This window comes from Aythya ferina (genome assembly GCF_964211825.1).
Source record: "Aythya ferina genome assembly, chromosome: Z".
In the NCBI taxonomy this organism is placed as follows: Eukaryota; Metazoa; Chordata; class Aves; order Anseriformes; family Anatidae; genus Aythya; species Aythya ferina.
In genome coordinates this window covers 84,975,125-84,990,691 of record NC_140299.1, presented here as the reverse complement: position 1 = coordinate 84,990,691, position 15,567 = coordinate 84,975,125, and the positions used below count along the sequence as shown (strand labels likewise).

At 43.3% G+C, this 15,567-nt stretch overlaps 1 protein-coding gene across 5 annotated transcripts; it reads left to right on the top strand.

Annotated features, from left to right (window-relative positions):
- The first annotated feature begins 7 nt into the window (after positions 1-7).
- On the top strand, positions 8-13,582 carry ZBTB5 (zinc finger and BTB domain containing 5). 5 transcript variants are annotated; one of them, XM_084504253.1, is made up of 3 exons: positions 53-179; positions 443-564; positions 7,510-13,582. In XM_084504253.1, the coding sequence occupies exon 3, from the start codon at positions 7,514-7,516 to the stop codon at positions 9,536-9,538; it is 2,025 nt and encodes a 674-aa protein (XP_084360379.1). In that variant the 5' UTR covers positions 53-179; positions 443-564; positions 7,510-7,513; the 3' UTR covers positions 9,539-13,582. The 5 variants fall into 5 exon arrangements, with proteins under 5 accessions (XP_084360380.1, XP_084360379.1, XP_084360376.1 ...); XM_084504250.1 differs by lacking the exon at positions 443-564 and adding an exon at positions 5,668-5,893 and having other exon boundaries at positions 95-179; XM_084504254.1 differs by lacking the exon at positions 443-564 and having other exon boundaries at positions 8-179.
- The last annotated feature ends 1,985 nt before the right edge of the window (positions 13,583-15,567 follow it).

Here is a 15,567-nt window from a genome sequence, read left to right as displayed (position 1 = left end):
GCGCGGCCGCCGCAGCGTAGGGCAGGCGGGGCGGAGCCGAGCCGAGCCGCGGGGCCGAGGAGCGGCCGACACCGCAGCCGCGCTGCCCGGCCCGGCCGCCGCCGCCTCCTCCTCCTCCTCCTCCTCCTCCTCCTCCTCCTCTCTCCGCCGGGGCCCGCGGCTGGGGGCGGGGCCCGCAGGTGAGCGGCCCGCCGGGGGGGGGGAGTGGAGGGGGGGGGCCCGAGGCCGGGAGCGGGGCGGTGACGTCACGCGGCGCGCGGCCATGGCGGGCGGGGGGCTGGGGGCGGGGGGCAGGGGCAGGCCCAGGCCCGTCTGAGCAGCGCGGCTGCTGTGGGGGCGTTTGTCCAGTGTTGGTCGGTCTGATGCGAACTTTCCGCTCAGAAAGTGTTTTTTTTTTTTTTTCCGAAATTGACGCTGATTTCTTACAAGTGTTTATTTACAGCCTCAGACAAAGGCAGCTTCTGGCTCGCTGAGGGAGGTGCTGGGACAGGGTGGGTGTAAAGCACCTGATCCCCCAGCGCGTAGCGAGGCTGAGGAGCTGGATGTGGGAACCCTCGCCGTAAGGTTAGATGCGTTCTTGTTGAATGAATGCAGTTTATCCTTCCCTGCCTTTAAACGGCTTGATTGCCAGTTCTGTGTAGCAGCCTTCCCTGCTGCTCTGTTTCTGGTTAAATCAGGCAGTGGTGTCACTGAAAGAGATTTGTTCAGTTGTGTCACTGTCGTGCCTCAAAAAAAGATTTGTGTTCTTGGCAATGGTTGTTGTCTCATACCTAGATGGTTTTCTGGCTTCCTAAGACGACAAATAGAGTCCACAATCTTATTCTCCTGGTCTTGATTGATTCCTGGAAAACAACCTGGTGACTGGGTGAGATGGCCCAGCAGGAGTGCTGCGTTCTGGGTTCTCACTGTGTGTCTCGCTGTGAGGTATGATACTGTGCTGCAGGATCTAGAGACCAAGAGATGCACCATGGGGCAGACATGTGGGGAGCAAAATCCTGAGGAAGCAGGTGAATAGCCACGTGCGCTGCCATCGAGGTGACAATAGTTTCTTCAGATAACCAGGAGCGTCCAAGAAATATTTATCCATTCTTAGGAAGCTTCCAGTTGGTCCTCCTAAACATGCTCTTAGCCATGGACAGACTGTGCTGTTACTCTTTATTAATGAGCTGGTGTTGCCATGGCTTGGAATACCTATTTCCAGTGCCTTTCAGGAGATGGAAGAGTACTGAGTTATATGATAACCTCTTACTCTTCTCTGGAGGGCTGCTGCAGCCAGCAGCAGGTTTTGCAGCGCAGTTTATCCTTTCCGATTCACAGGCAAGCTGTAAGACGCATTCCCTGACAACAGGGAGATAAATGCTCTGAGTCGAACTACGTGTAAAACCTGGCAAAGCAGTCACCTGAGATGTGGTGCTCTAAGCTCAAGCGTCTGTCAGAGCTGCCCATTGCTGATGTTTTCTGTGACGTTTCATGGACGCGTGAAGAATACCTTTCATGGCTGGCATTCACCGTATGGAAGTGTATGTAAAGGCAGTCTAGCGCTACTGTTTCACTTGTATGGGGCAACCAGAAATCATTTAAGCTACTGTTAACTAAAAATCCAACTTTTACTCAGTCGGAAAACGTTGTTAGGGTGCATTTTGCAAAGTCATAAAACCTGCTCAAAATGTGAAAGAACGTCAAGACTTCCTTTCTGCCTGCCTCTACCCTACTCCCATCTAGATAGCATATTTAAAAAAATGGTAGAAAGGATATTATAAAATGTGTATTTCAGCATTCAGGGAAGCTTTTTAAGAAGTGTATTATTTCTAGTACAATGGTTAAATGCAGTATGAGTTTATTGTAGTGTTTTGTGAAACATAATTGTGGCTAATTGGTCAAGAGTTATTAATACCATATTTCTTAATAATACTTATTAAAATTAATTAATTCAGTATTAATACTATAATACCACTTTCAAGCGTTTGCTGTTTTCCAGAGATTGCTGCAGTCTTGGTGCTTATTTATTTATGTTATGAGGAAAACCCAAGTTTCTGGGCACCTTTCAGTAGCATCTTTCAACTATGTATATCAAGGTCCTTCATCTGCGTAGGGGCAATCCCAAGCACAAACACAGGCTGGGCAATGAGTAGATAGACAGCAGCCCTGAGGAGAAGGACCTGGGGGTGGTGGTTGACGAGGAGCTCACCAGGAGCCAGCAATGCATGCTGGCAGCCCAGAAAGCCACCTGTACCCTGGGCTGCACCAACAGCAGCATGGGCAGCAGGGCGGGGAAGGGGATTGTCCCCCTCTGCTCTGCTCTCGTGAGGCCCCACCTGGAGCCCTGCACTCAGCTCTGGGGCCCCTCCACAGGGAGGACAGGGAAGTGTAAGAACAAGTGCAGAGGAGGGCCACAGGGTTGATTTGGAGCATCTCTCCTACAAAGACAGGCTGAGGGGGTTGGGGGTGTTCAGCCTGGAGACGAGAAGGCTCTGGGGTGACCTTCTTGCAGCCTTTCAGTATCTAAAGGGGCCTTATAAAATAGGTAGCAACTTCTGCTTGGGCAGACAAGGGGGAACAGGTGTAAACTAAAAGTGGGGAGATTTAGATTAGAGACTAGGAGGAAGTTTTTAACTGAGAGGAGGGTGAGGCACAGGAACAGGTTGCCCAGAAAAGCTTTGGATGCTCCATTCCTGGCAGTGCCCACCCCACACAGCTGGAAGCAGCTGTGTTCTTCCTTCTAGCAGGCATTTGCACAGCATTTGGTGGTGTGCATGACTCGGTCATAGAGACATGTAGAGTCTTTGACACTTCGGCTTGTTCTAAAGGAAGAGATGAGCACAGGACTTTTTCAGGGGAGTCTTTTTGGCCAGCTATTCCTGAAAGTTGAGCTGTCGCTGAGCCAGGAAAGGAAAGACTGAGGGGTTGTGTCTAGATAGAGGCCATTCGGAATTTTCTTGATATTGACTTAGATGCTTTGCATGTATTTAGTGACCTGAAGTAACTGCTATCTCACCTAATACATATGTGGATTGTGTTTAGTATACAACTCAAATCTAGTTTCCTGGTTTTCAAGCAAGTCACGTAGAAGATATCAGCTGCTCTGTTTCTTGATTTTGGTTTGAGGACTTAAGTCTTTACAGTGCAGTAAATGTTAAATACTGAGCCAAATTAGCATTACGTGAAGCAAAACTGGTGGTTGTCCTGTCCCAGATACACGCAGGCTTCAGGCGTTTCTTGGTGCCTTTAAGCCAGAACCCTTTCTGAGTTTAGAAATCCAGTTTTTGACCACTGATCAAAACCAGAAGATCTTGCCTATTACCTCGTGCTCAAGTACATGTTGCTGCCTGGGCAGAAGGGAACATGTTACTTTCTGGCGTCCAGCTCCATCTCTCTACTGATGTGGATTCCTGTCCTGCGTTTGTTTTTCTAACCTGTCTACACTGCATGGGTTACACTGCCTTACTGCGTAATCTGCTGAAGGATGCTACCTCCTGGAGCTGCTTTCTTTTGGGCAACACACAAGCTCTCAGTATTGGATCTGCTTTATAGTGCCTGAAGCACTGTAAAATGACCTGAGGCAGTGTGCGGAGAATGGGCAGTGCTCAGCTGTCTTGGTATGGCTTTGCTCCTGATGCTCCTTTGCAGCTGATGCTGGCTGGGCCTTGCACTTTGTGTGCCTCTGGACCAGGTGTGCAGGTGGAACGACTCTGTTCTCAGTTGCAGATGTGGCACAGTGAAGCTCTCCTGCCTTGGCTGCATCTGTAGGTGGTGGTAGTTACGGTTCAGCACTGCTGTATTTTTTTAAATACTTGTGATTAATACCACTGTTCAGGCTGCAGGAAAAAGAGATCCCTTCTTTGTCCTCCTTCAGTAGATGCCTGGTGTTCTCAGTGTCTCTGCCTGCAGACTGCAGCACTGTTCACAGTGCAGATCAGCCTGGTCTGTGAAACTTCATAGCCTTAAAGCTGCTGCTCTTGAGTGGGGAGTGAGTTGAGAGCAAAGCTGGCCCGCGTAAAGGTCCCTCATGGGTGAACATACTGCAGTGATGGTAGTCCAAAGGTAGAGAAGGAAAGAGTTTCTTTGGTGCTTGTGGCAACTCCCAGGCCTCCCTGTCTGCTTTTCCTCCTCTCCCTAAATCGTATTTTTTAGTCCTGTAAAGCCAAGGACAGTGTTATGCCGGAGATAACACCTGGCTCATCTGGGCCGAGCAAATAAAGACAAACGAGAAATTGTTTCTCAGAGCCTTTTCAGCTTTCCAGAGAAGCCTGGTTGGAGGGGAGTTGTCCTTACAGAGGAGGAAATGTGCTGTGGTTGGTGAAACAGAGGAAAGCATTTGTTTAACTAGACATGCAAAACCTGGAAAGGCAGGCAGCTGTGTAGCAGCACTGGTCACAGAGCAGCTCGGATCTCTACCAAATTACAAATACTTCCTGCTGGGACTTGTGGCTCTTCAGTCTCCTTGGGATCCTTTTGTCCTGCAGCCTGAGGTTGCTGAGATTCAGGGTCTGCTGGTCCTATTGCTCCAGGTCGTTCTGTAACCACCGGGAAGGATTTCTTCACTCTCCTTTGTGTTACGCTTCTCTTAGAGGAAGTGTGCAGAAATAAAAACTGCGCAGTTCCAAAGATCGCCTGTCCTTATTTATTTATTTATTTATTGTTCACCCAAAAATGTCCAGTTTTACTCCCAAACATGCATTTGTAGTGGAAGGTAAATGAAATCACCTATTACCTGTATTTCTGTTCCTTACAAACAAGTTTAATTTCATACCTTTCTGTTATATCTCCATCTGTAGAGATGATTGGAACTGTGAAACATTACTTAATTGAATCTTATTACAGTGCATGTTTCATGCATTCATGCATGATAGGTTGTGTGTTGCCAAATTAGAGGATTCTTGATGCGCTAAAAACTGGACCCTCAGCATTTCTAGGAAGGCAAAGAGTACAATTTGTTACTACTTTCAAAATACACAGGACCCAATTAAAGGCTGAGGCAAATGCTTCTCAGCTGCCTCTGATTCTTGTCAGCAGAGGTTTTGGGTTTTTTTTGGTGTTTTTTGTTGTTTTGGTGTTTTTTGGTTTTTGTTTTTTTTTGGTGCTTTTGACCAGGAGAGGGGTCTGAGCCCAGTGCACTGTAGGGTGAAACGTTTCTTAAGCTACGGCCTGCAAAGTGTGCATTGTGCACCTTGCCTTGGGAGCTGCCTCTTGCTGCTCTTCCCCAGCTGCCAGGCTGGGCAGCGGGCTTGTAGTCAGATTTTGTGTCAGCCAATGGTTTTAGTCTTCGTTCTTTTATATTAGTTTGCCATCTCTTCTGCCTTGGATTTGGATCTCTTGGCCTACTCCATCACTGATTCCTCTCATTTGATAGAGCCCAGTGCCAGCCTGTGTGCAGCAAAATCTGCACACTTGAGCAGGCCCTTTCTTTATCCGGATTGCCTCTAAGGGATTTCATAAATCTGAATCAGAAAATGATGCGTGCTGTCACATGCTAACATCTGTAGAAGCCTTCTGACAGGCTGACTGACGATGGAGAGCATCTGCATCAAAGTTGCATCTGAGCTGCTGTAGGAAGTCCGCAGGTCTTTCTCATTCTGTAGCTGCCTGGTTACACAAATGTAAGCCCATCGGTTGTGACCTTTTGCATCTTGCACACCTTCTTGACCTTTGCCAACATTTTTTTTACAGTAGTATGCGTCTCAAGAGTAGTAGTCCCCTGTCTGCCCTGCCTTGCATTGATTTTTGCGTAGCAGCAGAGGAGAACACAGAGCTTCAAGCTGCTCCGGGCCCACGTGCTTCTCCATCCTCAGACAGCCTTTGTGATCATGTGCTGCTGCTTCATGCCTAGGATCCCTGGAGATGGGCTTCATGTTTCTGAGATGCTGCTTTTTCTGCTGATCCTTCCAAGCTACTGGTATGCAGTACACTATATAATGTAGAATGCTGCACAATGCGCTGATTCGGAGGTAAATGGTTAATATATATCCAGGTGAACAAAATTGCAAAGTAATTAACATCCATGTTACCAAACGCTACCAGTTTTCCTCTGAATGAGTGTGTGCATTTCACAGGTACTGTCTCCAGCCTCCACATAGCTTCTGAGCAAAGTCATTGTGTTAAGTGAACCACCTGTGGAGATGTTTCAAATACAGACATTATTTCTAGGCAGACTTTACTTTTCTTTACTGATAGAATTGTGTCTATCAGAAACTGTTTATGCACAGTATTCACATTATTCATGACTGCTCATATGCAAATGCAGCACATGGTTTGTTCACGACTTGTGTGATAGGTGAAGTAAACATGTAAATTTGAGGACAAGATTTCTGTACTAGTAGACTCATATGTGACCCTTTTTCAAAAGAATAATTCTGTGTGATCTTTTATTGTATCTGCTTTACAGTTGTGCCACATGACACTTTGGTATTGATTTTGAAAAACAAATGTTAGCACAAGTATTGTATGTAGATGGACATACATCCCTTCCCTCCAAGCAACCTTTCCTTTCCCCAGATTCTGCACTTTGTTGATTTCTTATGAGAAAAAGTAGAGGTGACACCTTATTAGTCTTACGGTGAGTACTAGGATTTTATTTATGTTTGGTTGCTGGAAATTTCTGAAAAAACACCCCTGGGTTTGTCTAGTTGTCCTGCGTAGTGCATCATTTTATACAAAGCTCTCTAATTTCCTTGTGGACCAAGAAGGTTCATAAGAAATAGCGAGTATAGAGACAGCTCTTAATGTCTGCTAAACTTTTCTATCTTAGTACCATTTCATGTATTTCCTAGAAACAACAAAGGAGTGCATCCCAGTTTGTGTTATAGTGGATATGAAAATTGCATTACAACTCTGATAGATAAAGGTTGCAGTTTGAGATAGGAACTGACCACTTGTTCCAGTGCAGGAGTGTCTTGCCTCTTCCAAGTGTCCGTGTTAAAAGCGGGTACGTGATTGAGGGTTCAGCGCACTAGCTGAGAAACTGCAGAAAGTCCCTTGCAGAAGGCAAGAGCTGGATTAAATGAGACTGGCATTAAAGTTCAGACTTCAGTGGGAGTTTATCTAATACCATAGACAATTTAACAAAGCTTCCAGTGGATTCTTCACAATTAGTTTTTGTTGTTTCTGTTTTTATTTTTGTAATGTAACTAGGATCTGATGTTTTACTATGGAGTATGTTTTAGTTCGGACAGAAATTAACAGAGGTAAAATGACCTGCATTATTCAGTTTGCAGTGGAGCTGCCAGTGACAAGTCTGATGCTTAGGTAGCTGTTGCACTAGGCCACCTCCGTGACAGAATCAGTTGGTTTTTTTTTTTCTTTTCTTTTCTTTTTTTTTTTCCCTTGTGCTCTTTGCAAGATTGCTAGTTCTGATACAGTAAAAGTAAAAGTACAGCACTGGTGAGTTAAGATCAAGTTATTGTTCATCTGTATTTTAGCCATCATCCTTCCTTTTTAAACCCAGTCTCGCTGTGGTCTAAGTAGAACCTCATCCATTTTTAATATTATAGTTTCTTCTGCTTTGTTTTATAGGATCATGGATTTTCCAGGACACTTTGAGCAAATCTTTCAGCAGCTCAACTACCAGAGGCTTCATGGCCAACTTTGTGACTGTGTCATTGTGGTGGGAAACAGGCATTTCAAAGCCCATCGCTCTGTTTTGGCAGCGTGTAGCACGCACTTCCGAGCTCTCTTTACTGTAGCAGAAGGAGATCAAACCATGAATATGATTCAGCTGGATAGTGAAGTGGTGACAGCAGAAGCTTTTGCTGCTCTCCTAGACATGATGTACACTTCCACACTAATGCTTGGGGAGAGCAATGTTATGGATGTCTTGCTGGCTGCATCTCACTTACATTTGAACTCCGTTGTTAAAGCATGCAAACACTACCTTACTACCAGGACACTGCCAATGTCTCCACCGACTGATAGAGTTCAAGAGCAGAATGCGCGTATGCAGAGGTCTTTCATGCTTCAGCAGCTTGGGCTGAGTATTGTGAGCTCTGCCTTAAATTCCAGTCAGAACTCGGAGGAGCAACCGAACACAATGAGCTCCACGATGAGAAGTAACATGGAGCAGCGCACTAGTTTTCCGATTCGCCGTCTCCACAAGCGTAAGCAGTCTTCAGAAGATCGGGCCAGGCAGCGAATGAGGCCTGCCATAGATGAGTCTGTTTCTGACGTGACTCCGGAGAGCGGGCAGTTAGTCGTGCATCCACGGGAGGATTTCTTCTCAGCAGATTCACTGAAGATTGTGGACAACTCAAAGGCTGATGCCATCACTGATAACCAGGAGGATAGTACTATTATGTTTGATCAGTCTTTCAGTGCTCAGGAAGATACTCAAGTGCCCAGCCAGTCTGACAACAGTGGAGGAAACATTCCACAGATGTCCATGGCATCCCAGGCAACACAAGTGGAAACCAGCTTCGACCAGGAGGCTGCATCTGAGAAGAACAACTTCCCATGTGACAATCCCGAGGTCACTTTAAACGAGAAGGAGCACATGCGGGTGGTGGTTAAATCTGAGCCCTTGAGCTCCCCAGAGCCTCAGGATGAAGTGAGCGATGTCACGTCCCAAGCAGAAGGCAGCGAGTCTGTTGAAGTGGAAGGAGGAGTTGTCAGCGCAGAGAAGATAGAGCTAAGTCCTGAGAGCAGTGACCGTAGCTTTTCTGATCCTCAGTCCAGTACTGATAGGGTGGGAGATATCCATATCATGGAGGTGTCAAATAACCTGGAACACAAGTCATCTTTCAGTATCTCAAATTTCCTGAATAAAAGCAGAGGTGGCAGCTATGGTGCTAGTCAAAGTAATGACGACAACATTCCAAATACAACAAGTGACTGCAGAATGGACAGTGAAGCCTCTTACCTGATGAGTCCAGAATCAGGGCCTGCTAGTGGTCATTCATCTGCCACGGTCTCTCATGTTGAAAATCCTTTCAGTGAGCCTGCAGACTCTCATTTTGTTAGACCAATGCAGGATGTGATGGGTCTTCCCTGTGTGCAGACTTCGGGGTATCGGGCTGCAGAGCAGTTTGGCATGGACTTTCCACGGTTGGGCTTGGGCCTCCATTCCCTTTCAAGAGCAATGATAGGCTCTGCAAGAGGGGGAGCCAGCAGCTTTCCTGGCTACCGCCGCATAGCCCCCAAAATGCCTGTTGTGACCTCTGTCAGGAGCTCCCAGCTGCAGGATAACTCATCCAGTTCCCAGCTGATCATAAATGGGACCACTTCTTTCGATAATGGGCATCCGTCACAACCTGGTCCACCGCAGCTGACAAGGGCATCTGCAGATGTTCTTTCAAAATGTAAGAAAGCCTTATCCGAGCACAATGTCTTGGTTGTAGAAGGTGCACGCAAATATGCATGCAAGATCTGCTGCAAGACTTTTTTGACCTTAACAGACTGTAAGAAACACATCCGTGTGCACACAGGAGAAAAGCCTTATGCCTGTCTGAAGTGTGGCAAACGATTCAGCCAGTCCAGCCACCTGTACAAACATTCCAAAACAACCTGCCTGAGGTGGCAGAGCAGCAACCTACCTAGCACTTTGCTTTAACTGTTTCCACCCTCCCGCCTGAATGAGAGTGCCAGTACAAACTCTTAACTCTCTGAAGCACTGCAGGAACATTAACACTATTTTGCTCAAGCAAAGAAGCTGCTCTCGTAGATCCGTGAACACTTGTGTGTGGTTGTGCCGCACGCAAAAGTCTTGGTTCTTTAAATTGGGGATAATACCATACCTACCTCACAGGGGTGTTGTGAGGCTTAAACAAGTGTTAGTGAAAAACTTTGTGGTCTGCAGAAGTCTGCACTACACAGTCCGTAGATGTGTGAAACATTACTGTTACGTACATGCAAGCCTGGGGCCTATGGGGATACAGCCCCTAAAACTACGTTCCTTTGCATGGCAGAGGTGTCAGGATTGAGTGAGAGTGATCTCATGAATTAACATGTTTCAAGATTGAAAAACTGAAGTGCAAATTTCCTTTTTTTTTTTTTTTTTTTCTCTGAAGTATTTTGTAAAAGTGAAAGCATTTAAATAACCTGCAAAAATTAAGTTGCTCGTTATGTGTGAACAGTAATGCAAAGAGCTGTTTACTGCAGATTGCATATCTTTAGAAGAAAAACAACTTTGGATGCACCTGTCTGACATAAAATGCTTTAAAATATGCTAATTATAAAATAGTTTTAGGGTTCTGAATGTATGTTTGCCTGTTTTGTAGTAAAGAACACTGTGTAATGAAGGTGCTTAAATTAAATCCAAGGCAATTAACTTTTGGACTACCAGTTGTATATATACTTGGAATACAGCAAGATCTGGGTGTTTCACTGATTTATTTTTTTTTTCTGTAGAAGAAACTTGTATTAAGTGATAAGTGAAGTACTGTTTCTTGTTTGTGCTATTCTTAGCAGTATCTTAAGCAATTTGTATTTCCTATCTTAAAATTCCATATACACAAAAGTCTGAAAAGAGCTTGTCTTTGTCTGTTTTGTTATTTTGAATGAGAGAGAGAGATAATTTGTGATGGCTTTTTTTTAGTGTTTAAGGTAGTCTCTTGCTGTTCCCAGACATGCCAATAGTCAGTCTGATCCATTTTACTGCATAAGCATGTTGCTCTTTTCTGGTACTCTTCTCTTCAGGCTTTAACTTTCTACTCTGTACACTTACTTTCCCTTGCAATTATGGATTTTTTCTTACATCAGAGGAGTCAGGAATGATCCTTGTTTGCCATATTTATTTACATTTGTATGTAAAATGTAGTAAGCAAATCCAATCCTTTTGTTTAAAGTAGTGTCATAAATGTACCTTTCTGCATAAAGTAAAAAAAAAAAAATAGCATAAATTTAATTAAAAAATAGCACTGCACACTTTGTAAAGCAGAAATTCAGTGATCTTTGTTCTTTGAGAGAACAGCGTACATCTTGTTTAATTTCTTCCTCTCTGATGCCATTTGTTAACTAACAGTATTTGCAGCGTCTTTTGTTTTCTTTGTTAAAGATGCATGTGAACTACCAGCTTTCAGAACACTGGGTTTCTACATTTTGGAGCACTTCTGCTGATAAATGTTGTTCTACCATATCGAAGCTGGGTCAGGGCTTCAGCACATCCATACTACTCTGGAGAGACAGATGATTGATGTTTCCTGGCATTTAAGTCACAGAGCAACTGCTTTCTGTTAATGCAAAAACAATTTGCAAAGTTTTTTTTTGTTTGTTTGTTTGTTTTTTGTTTTGTTTTGTTCTGTATAACCAAGATACCCTGTGTGATGATACTCAGCAGTTTTAAGGAGTTTGTGTTCCTAGTTGTTACTCTTAAACATCTTAGTCTTGTGTTTTGCTAAACAGAAAACAAAATCCTAATACACGGTCCCATAGGTCATTTATCAAGATGAACTGTGAACACGGTTGAAGATTACAAACCAAACATTCATTGTCAGACCAAAGGAAACATAAAAAGCTTTCTGCACCTGGCTTTATGTGAAACAGTACTCAGCTGATGAAGAAATGTCTAGTTACACCTTTCTGTGCTGAAAAGAAAATTGCCAAATGTCTGTCAATGTGTCACTTGCAACTTGAGCATCCAAGGTAAACAGGAACATGGAAACATGAGTCATTGGATTGATTCCTTTAACAAGTTAAAAGTTCTTTATTTAATGGTCATATTTGTAGCTCTTGATTTTTGAAGAATTAAAACAGTATGACATTTTTAAAAAGCTTTAGGACATGCCACTTTTTTTTTAATAACCATTTTGATATTGGGGGATTGAAGGCATTGAGGGATACTAAATAATCTCACTAAAACATGAATAAAATACAGTATTTTGTACTTCAGTATATTCTTGTTGGTGTTTTGCCTTATCGGTAGCATTCTGGCTGATTGTTTCATCTTTCTTGTATTTCTACCACTCTGTTAAAAACTAGATTTTTTTTTTAATGTACATTTTCTGTGTGTTTCCTACAACACATCTGAAAATCCTACAGCATGTAGGAATAAAGCAGCTATGTGAGCACAGAGATTAATTAAAAACTAATGTGATCAGGTAAACGTATTAAACTGTACTTTTTCTAATCTGTTCTTTTATAATAAATTTTCATGTTGTTGTGAAATAGCAGACCTTGTGTGGGAGGACTCCTCTCCTTTCTTAAAGAAAAAAAAAAAATTAAACTTGCAGCGTCCTTGTAAGAAGAAACTTTGATTTTCTATTTTCATTGATATCTAGTGTTTTTGGAGGAGCAAGCTGCAAATCCAGGCACTTGTGGCTGACTTGTTGCCTTCCTAGTCTTCCAGTATGACACAGTATCTTAGAACGACAGGTCCACGTAGCTGTCCCTTACTGTAAAATAAGAAGTAGCTCATCTCAAAACCTGATAAAATTGCCAAAGAGCTTTATCACCCCGACTTGTGTTCAAAACTAAACTCTACAGACCCTACGGTGAGATCTCATGTGAAGATGTCAGTGAATTAGAGTTTTGAAACATCTGAAAATAATTTTTTGTGCTGCGGTGTTTGACTTGATTTACTTTTTATTGTGGTGTATTTGCCAGCAATATAATTAATTGACTAAGCAGGTAATTTTTATGTGTTTGCAGTTTGAGCTCTGTGTTGCACTTTGCAGTGCAAAATGGAAATGTGGGCACACAGGCATGTCTGTCAGGTGAGGCAAAGTGCATAGCACTGCTCGTGGCAGGCCTCCATTATGCTGGGGTTTTACCACTTTTGAGAGGCCATACAGCATCTAATCAACAACAAGCAGGGCAGTATTTGAGCCAATAAAGCCTTGAAGGATTTTGTCCTATTTTGGGGTCAGATGTGGTCCACAGGCTGCCCAAGTAAGTGGTTGGGTCACCATCCCTGAAGGTAGTCAGAAGATACGTAGACGTGGTAAACAGTTGTACATGATGATTTTACCAGTCTTTTCCAACCTGAATAATTTTATGAATCTATGATCAACACTTTGAACTATTCTGAGCTGGCAGAGTGTGACTGCACTTCAGCATAGAAGCTTTGATCACACTGTGGGTGGTCGAGCATGGAGCCACTGTAGCTACCTGGTGCGTTGCCTTCTGGCTACCTGTGTGCTCCAGAGGTAAACTTTAGGATGTCCCCTGCAAATCGTTTTCAGTGCCCTACTGCTGGCTGAACCACTTGCAGGGATTCTTGCTTCTGCCACAGCATTGCTGGGAAATGGTCCATTGCCTGGATCTCCCTCCCCAAATGGAGGCTGGCCAAAGGATGTCTGGAAGGCCTTTGGATTCTGGAAGCATTCCTGCTTTTGTACAGAGATTATTCACATTTTTCAGCTGGATGAGCTCCCTCTTGGAATCCCCTCTTGGCAAGGGACCATGAGTAAGTGTCTGGGTAATGTCAGGATTAATTTTTATAAAAACATTTGAATGCCCATCTTTAACCTTCCCGATTTTACAGCAGAAGACAGCTAAGGTATCTGAATGTAAGGGAATGAAGGCTGGTTTGGTAGCTTGCTTCAAAAAATGTATTAATGCTGAGGAGACTAAACTATGTATAATAGCACAATTCATGTCTCGAATAGGCAGTTGTGTAAGCATTTAAATAAACCATAAAAGCAGTCTTTAAATACTATATGGTTCTCTTAATTTTTCTTCATAATACATGCAAATAAGTTCAGTCTGGAGCTTCCTATGGTATGCTAGTCTCTGTCAGTGGCCACTGCAGGACACACACTCAATTGGCTGGGTCTTACCTAGAAGACTTCCACAGAGTTCCTCGATCACACTGAATTTGTCCGCCAGTATCTCCTGCTCATACTTCAACCCTGTAAATCATTGTCATGCCAAAGAACGAATTCAAGCAGTACAAGATGAGGGTCTGTCCCTGGCAGTGGTCATTTAGACATCAGTATGTACTTCAGAGGTTCTCTAGTACAGCAGTTACTCTCACTTACGTGCTCAGTTTTACCACCTTCACTGCTTTTGTGTTAGGTGGTTGCACCTGACCCTTGCAGACTGCTGAAAATAACAAGTGTGACACTCAGCTTCACAGCCACCAGTTGCTTGTCCAGGGTGACTGCTTTTCTCTGCCTGTTCCTTGCTGTGCTCCAGTGGTCCAGGCTCTGTTCCTCCAGACTCGTGGCTGATGGATGTGGAAATCACTGCTAGTGTGAAATCCCGTTTCCTCTTCAGCAGAGCTAGTGGGAGTCTCTTTGTTTCACATCAGTACCATCAGCCAAATAACCACCAAAACAGGCCACTTAAAAGGCATCTCAAGTGATTGCCTATTCTTTATGCCAGTCTTTAACAAGAAATACTTTTTCTTAGCAAAAAAATAATTGTAAAAGCCTGTACAATTATTTTTTAAAAATTGTTTCTGGTAGAATATATTGTTCATTATAGCTTGTAATTATGGTTGCTATTGAAACAACAATAATACCATCAAAGAAAAAAACAGATGCTGGCAGCACACCTGCAGTAGCATTTCCTGGAAGGTGCTACTTCCCTTCAGAAAAATTCAGGTAAATCTTACTTGTTTGTTTGTTTTTTAAAGCAGTATTATGACCTTTAAGGGTTTTTGTTTTTAACACAGTTGGAGTGATTGGTGAAAACACTTTCAAGCTTGTTTTTGAACAAGATGTTTGCTAAACCAGTTAGTCTTGCATAAAATGAATTTCTCCGAAGGAACACTGTCTTCTTTCTGATATCACAGGGAGTCAGGAAGAATGAGGCATGTATGTAACAAGAAACTGACAATTTCAAAGGCTGGCACAACAAACTGATCCACAACTGCAGAAGGTGCTACTCTTGAAGAAATTCCAAGACATGGGACCTGAAATGTGCTTCTATCACTCAGGTAGTCTTATTTGCAAGTTCATGTGTATTTCTGAATACATATGGGGAATCTAATGGAAGTGCTTGGATAGCAGTTCACTTTACACTTAAGTATTTCTCGTATCATTAGAGGGGTCACAATAACCTTCTGAGTCAGCATCCTTCAGTGTTACAATAACTGCACCAATATCAGAATATTTATAAAGGTCTCAGAAATTGTACAGACCAACAAACTAATCTGACTTTTGACTGTTTAATAAATCAAAGGTTTTCAGCACCAAAGTAAATCCTGTTGATTTCTGCTATGTCATTTGGAAACTTTCCAGCCAATTAAAATGCTTAGAAGCCCATTTCCCTTCTATTTACCCCCACAGCTACAAACCTTTCCTTGGACAGCAGAGGTCTTGTTAGAAGCTTCCCAAATACTTTCTGGTTAAGGTGGGCAGGTATGTAGTAATACATAAGGCTTGTGAATCAAACTGTATTGATGAATATGTCAGATACCCTCTGAGGCATGAAGTACAGGTCTTTCTTTAGCTAGCATTGATAACTAATTAATGAATACCTTCCTATAGCTTTTATTGCTATCAGAGTATGGTTCATTAAGCATCAAGGGAAAATTAAGCACAGAATTCAGCATGGAGAATGCTTTCCATAGGACAGAACAAGCAGTACAGGACACACGAGGTGAACTTAAAAGAATTTCCAAGCACAGGCTTTTCTTTCTCGTGTGTTTTTTTTTTTTTTTTGGTTTTGTTTTGTTTTGTTTTGTTTTAGCTTGCA

Bases quoted from the DNA above. Each gene is read 5' to 3' on its own strand.
- ZBTB5 (XM_084504250.1), top strand. From the start codon at position 5,805: ATGTGCTGCTGCTTCATGCCTAGGATCCCTGGAGATGGGCTTCATGTT. The intron at 5,894-7,509 runs GTATGCAGTACA...TTTGTTTTATAG, and splicing joins CTGATCCTTCCAAGCTACTG to GATCATGGATTTTCCAGGAC.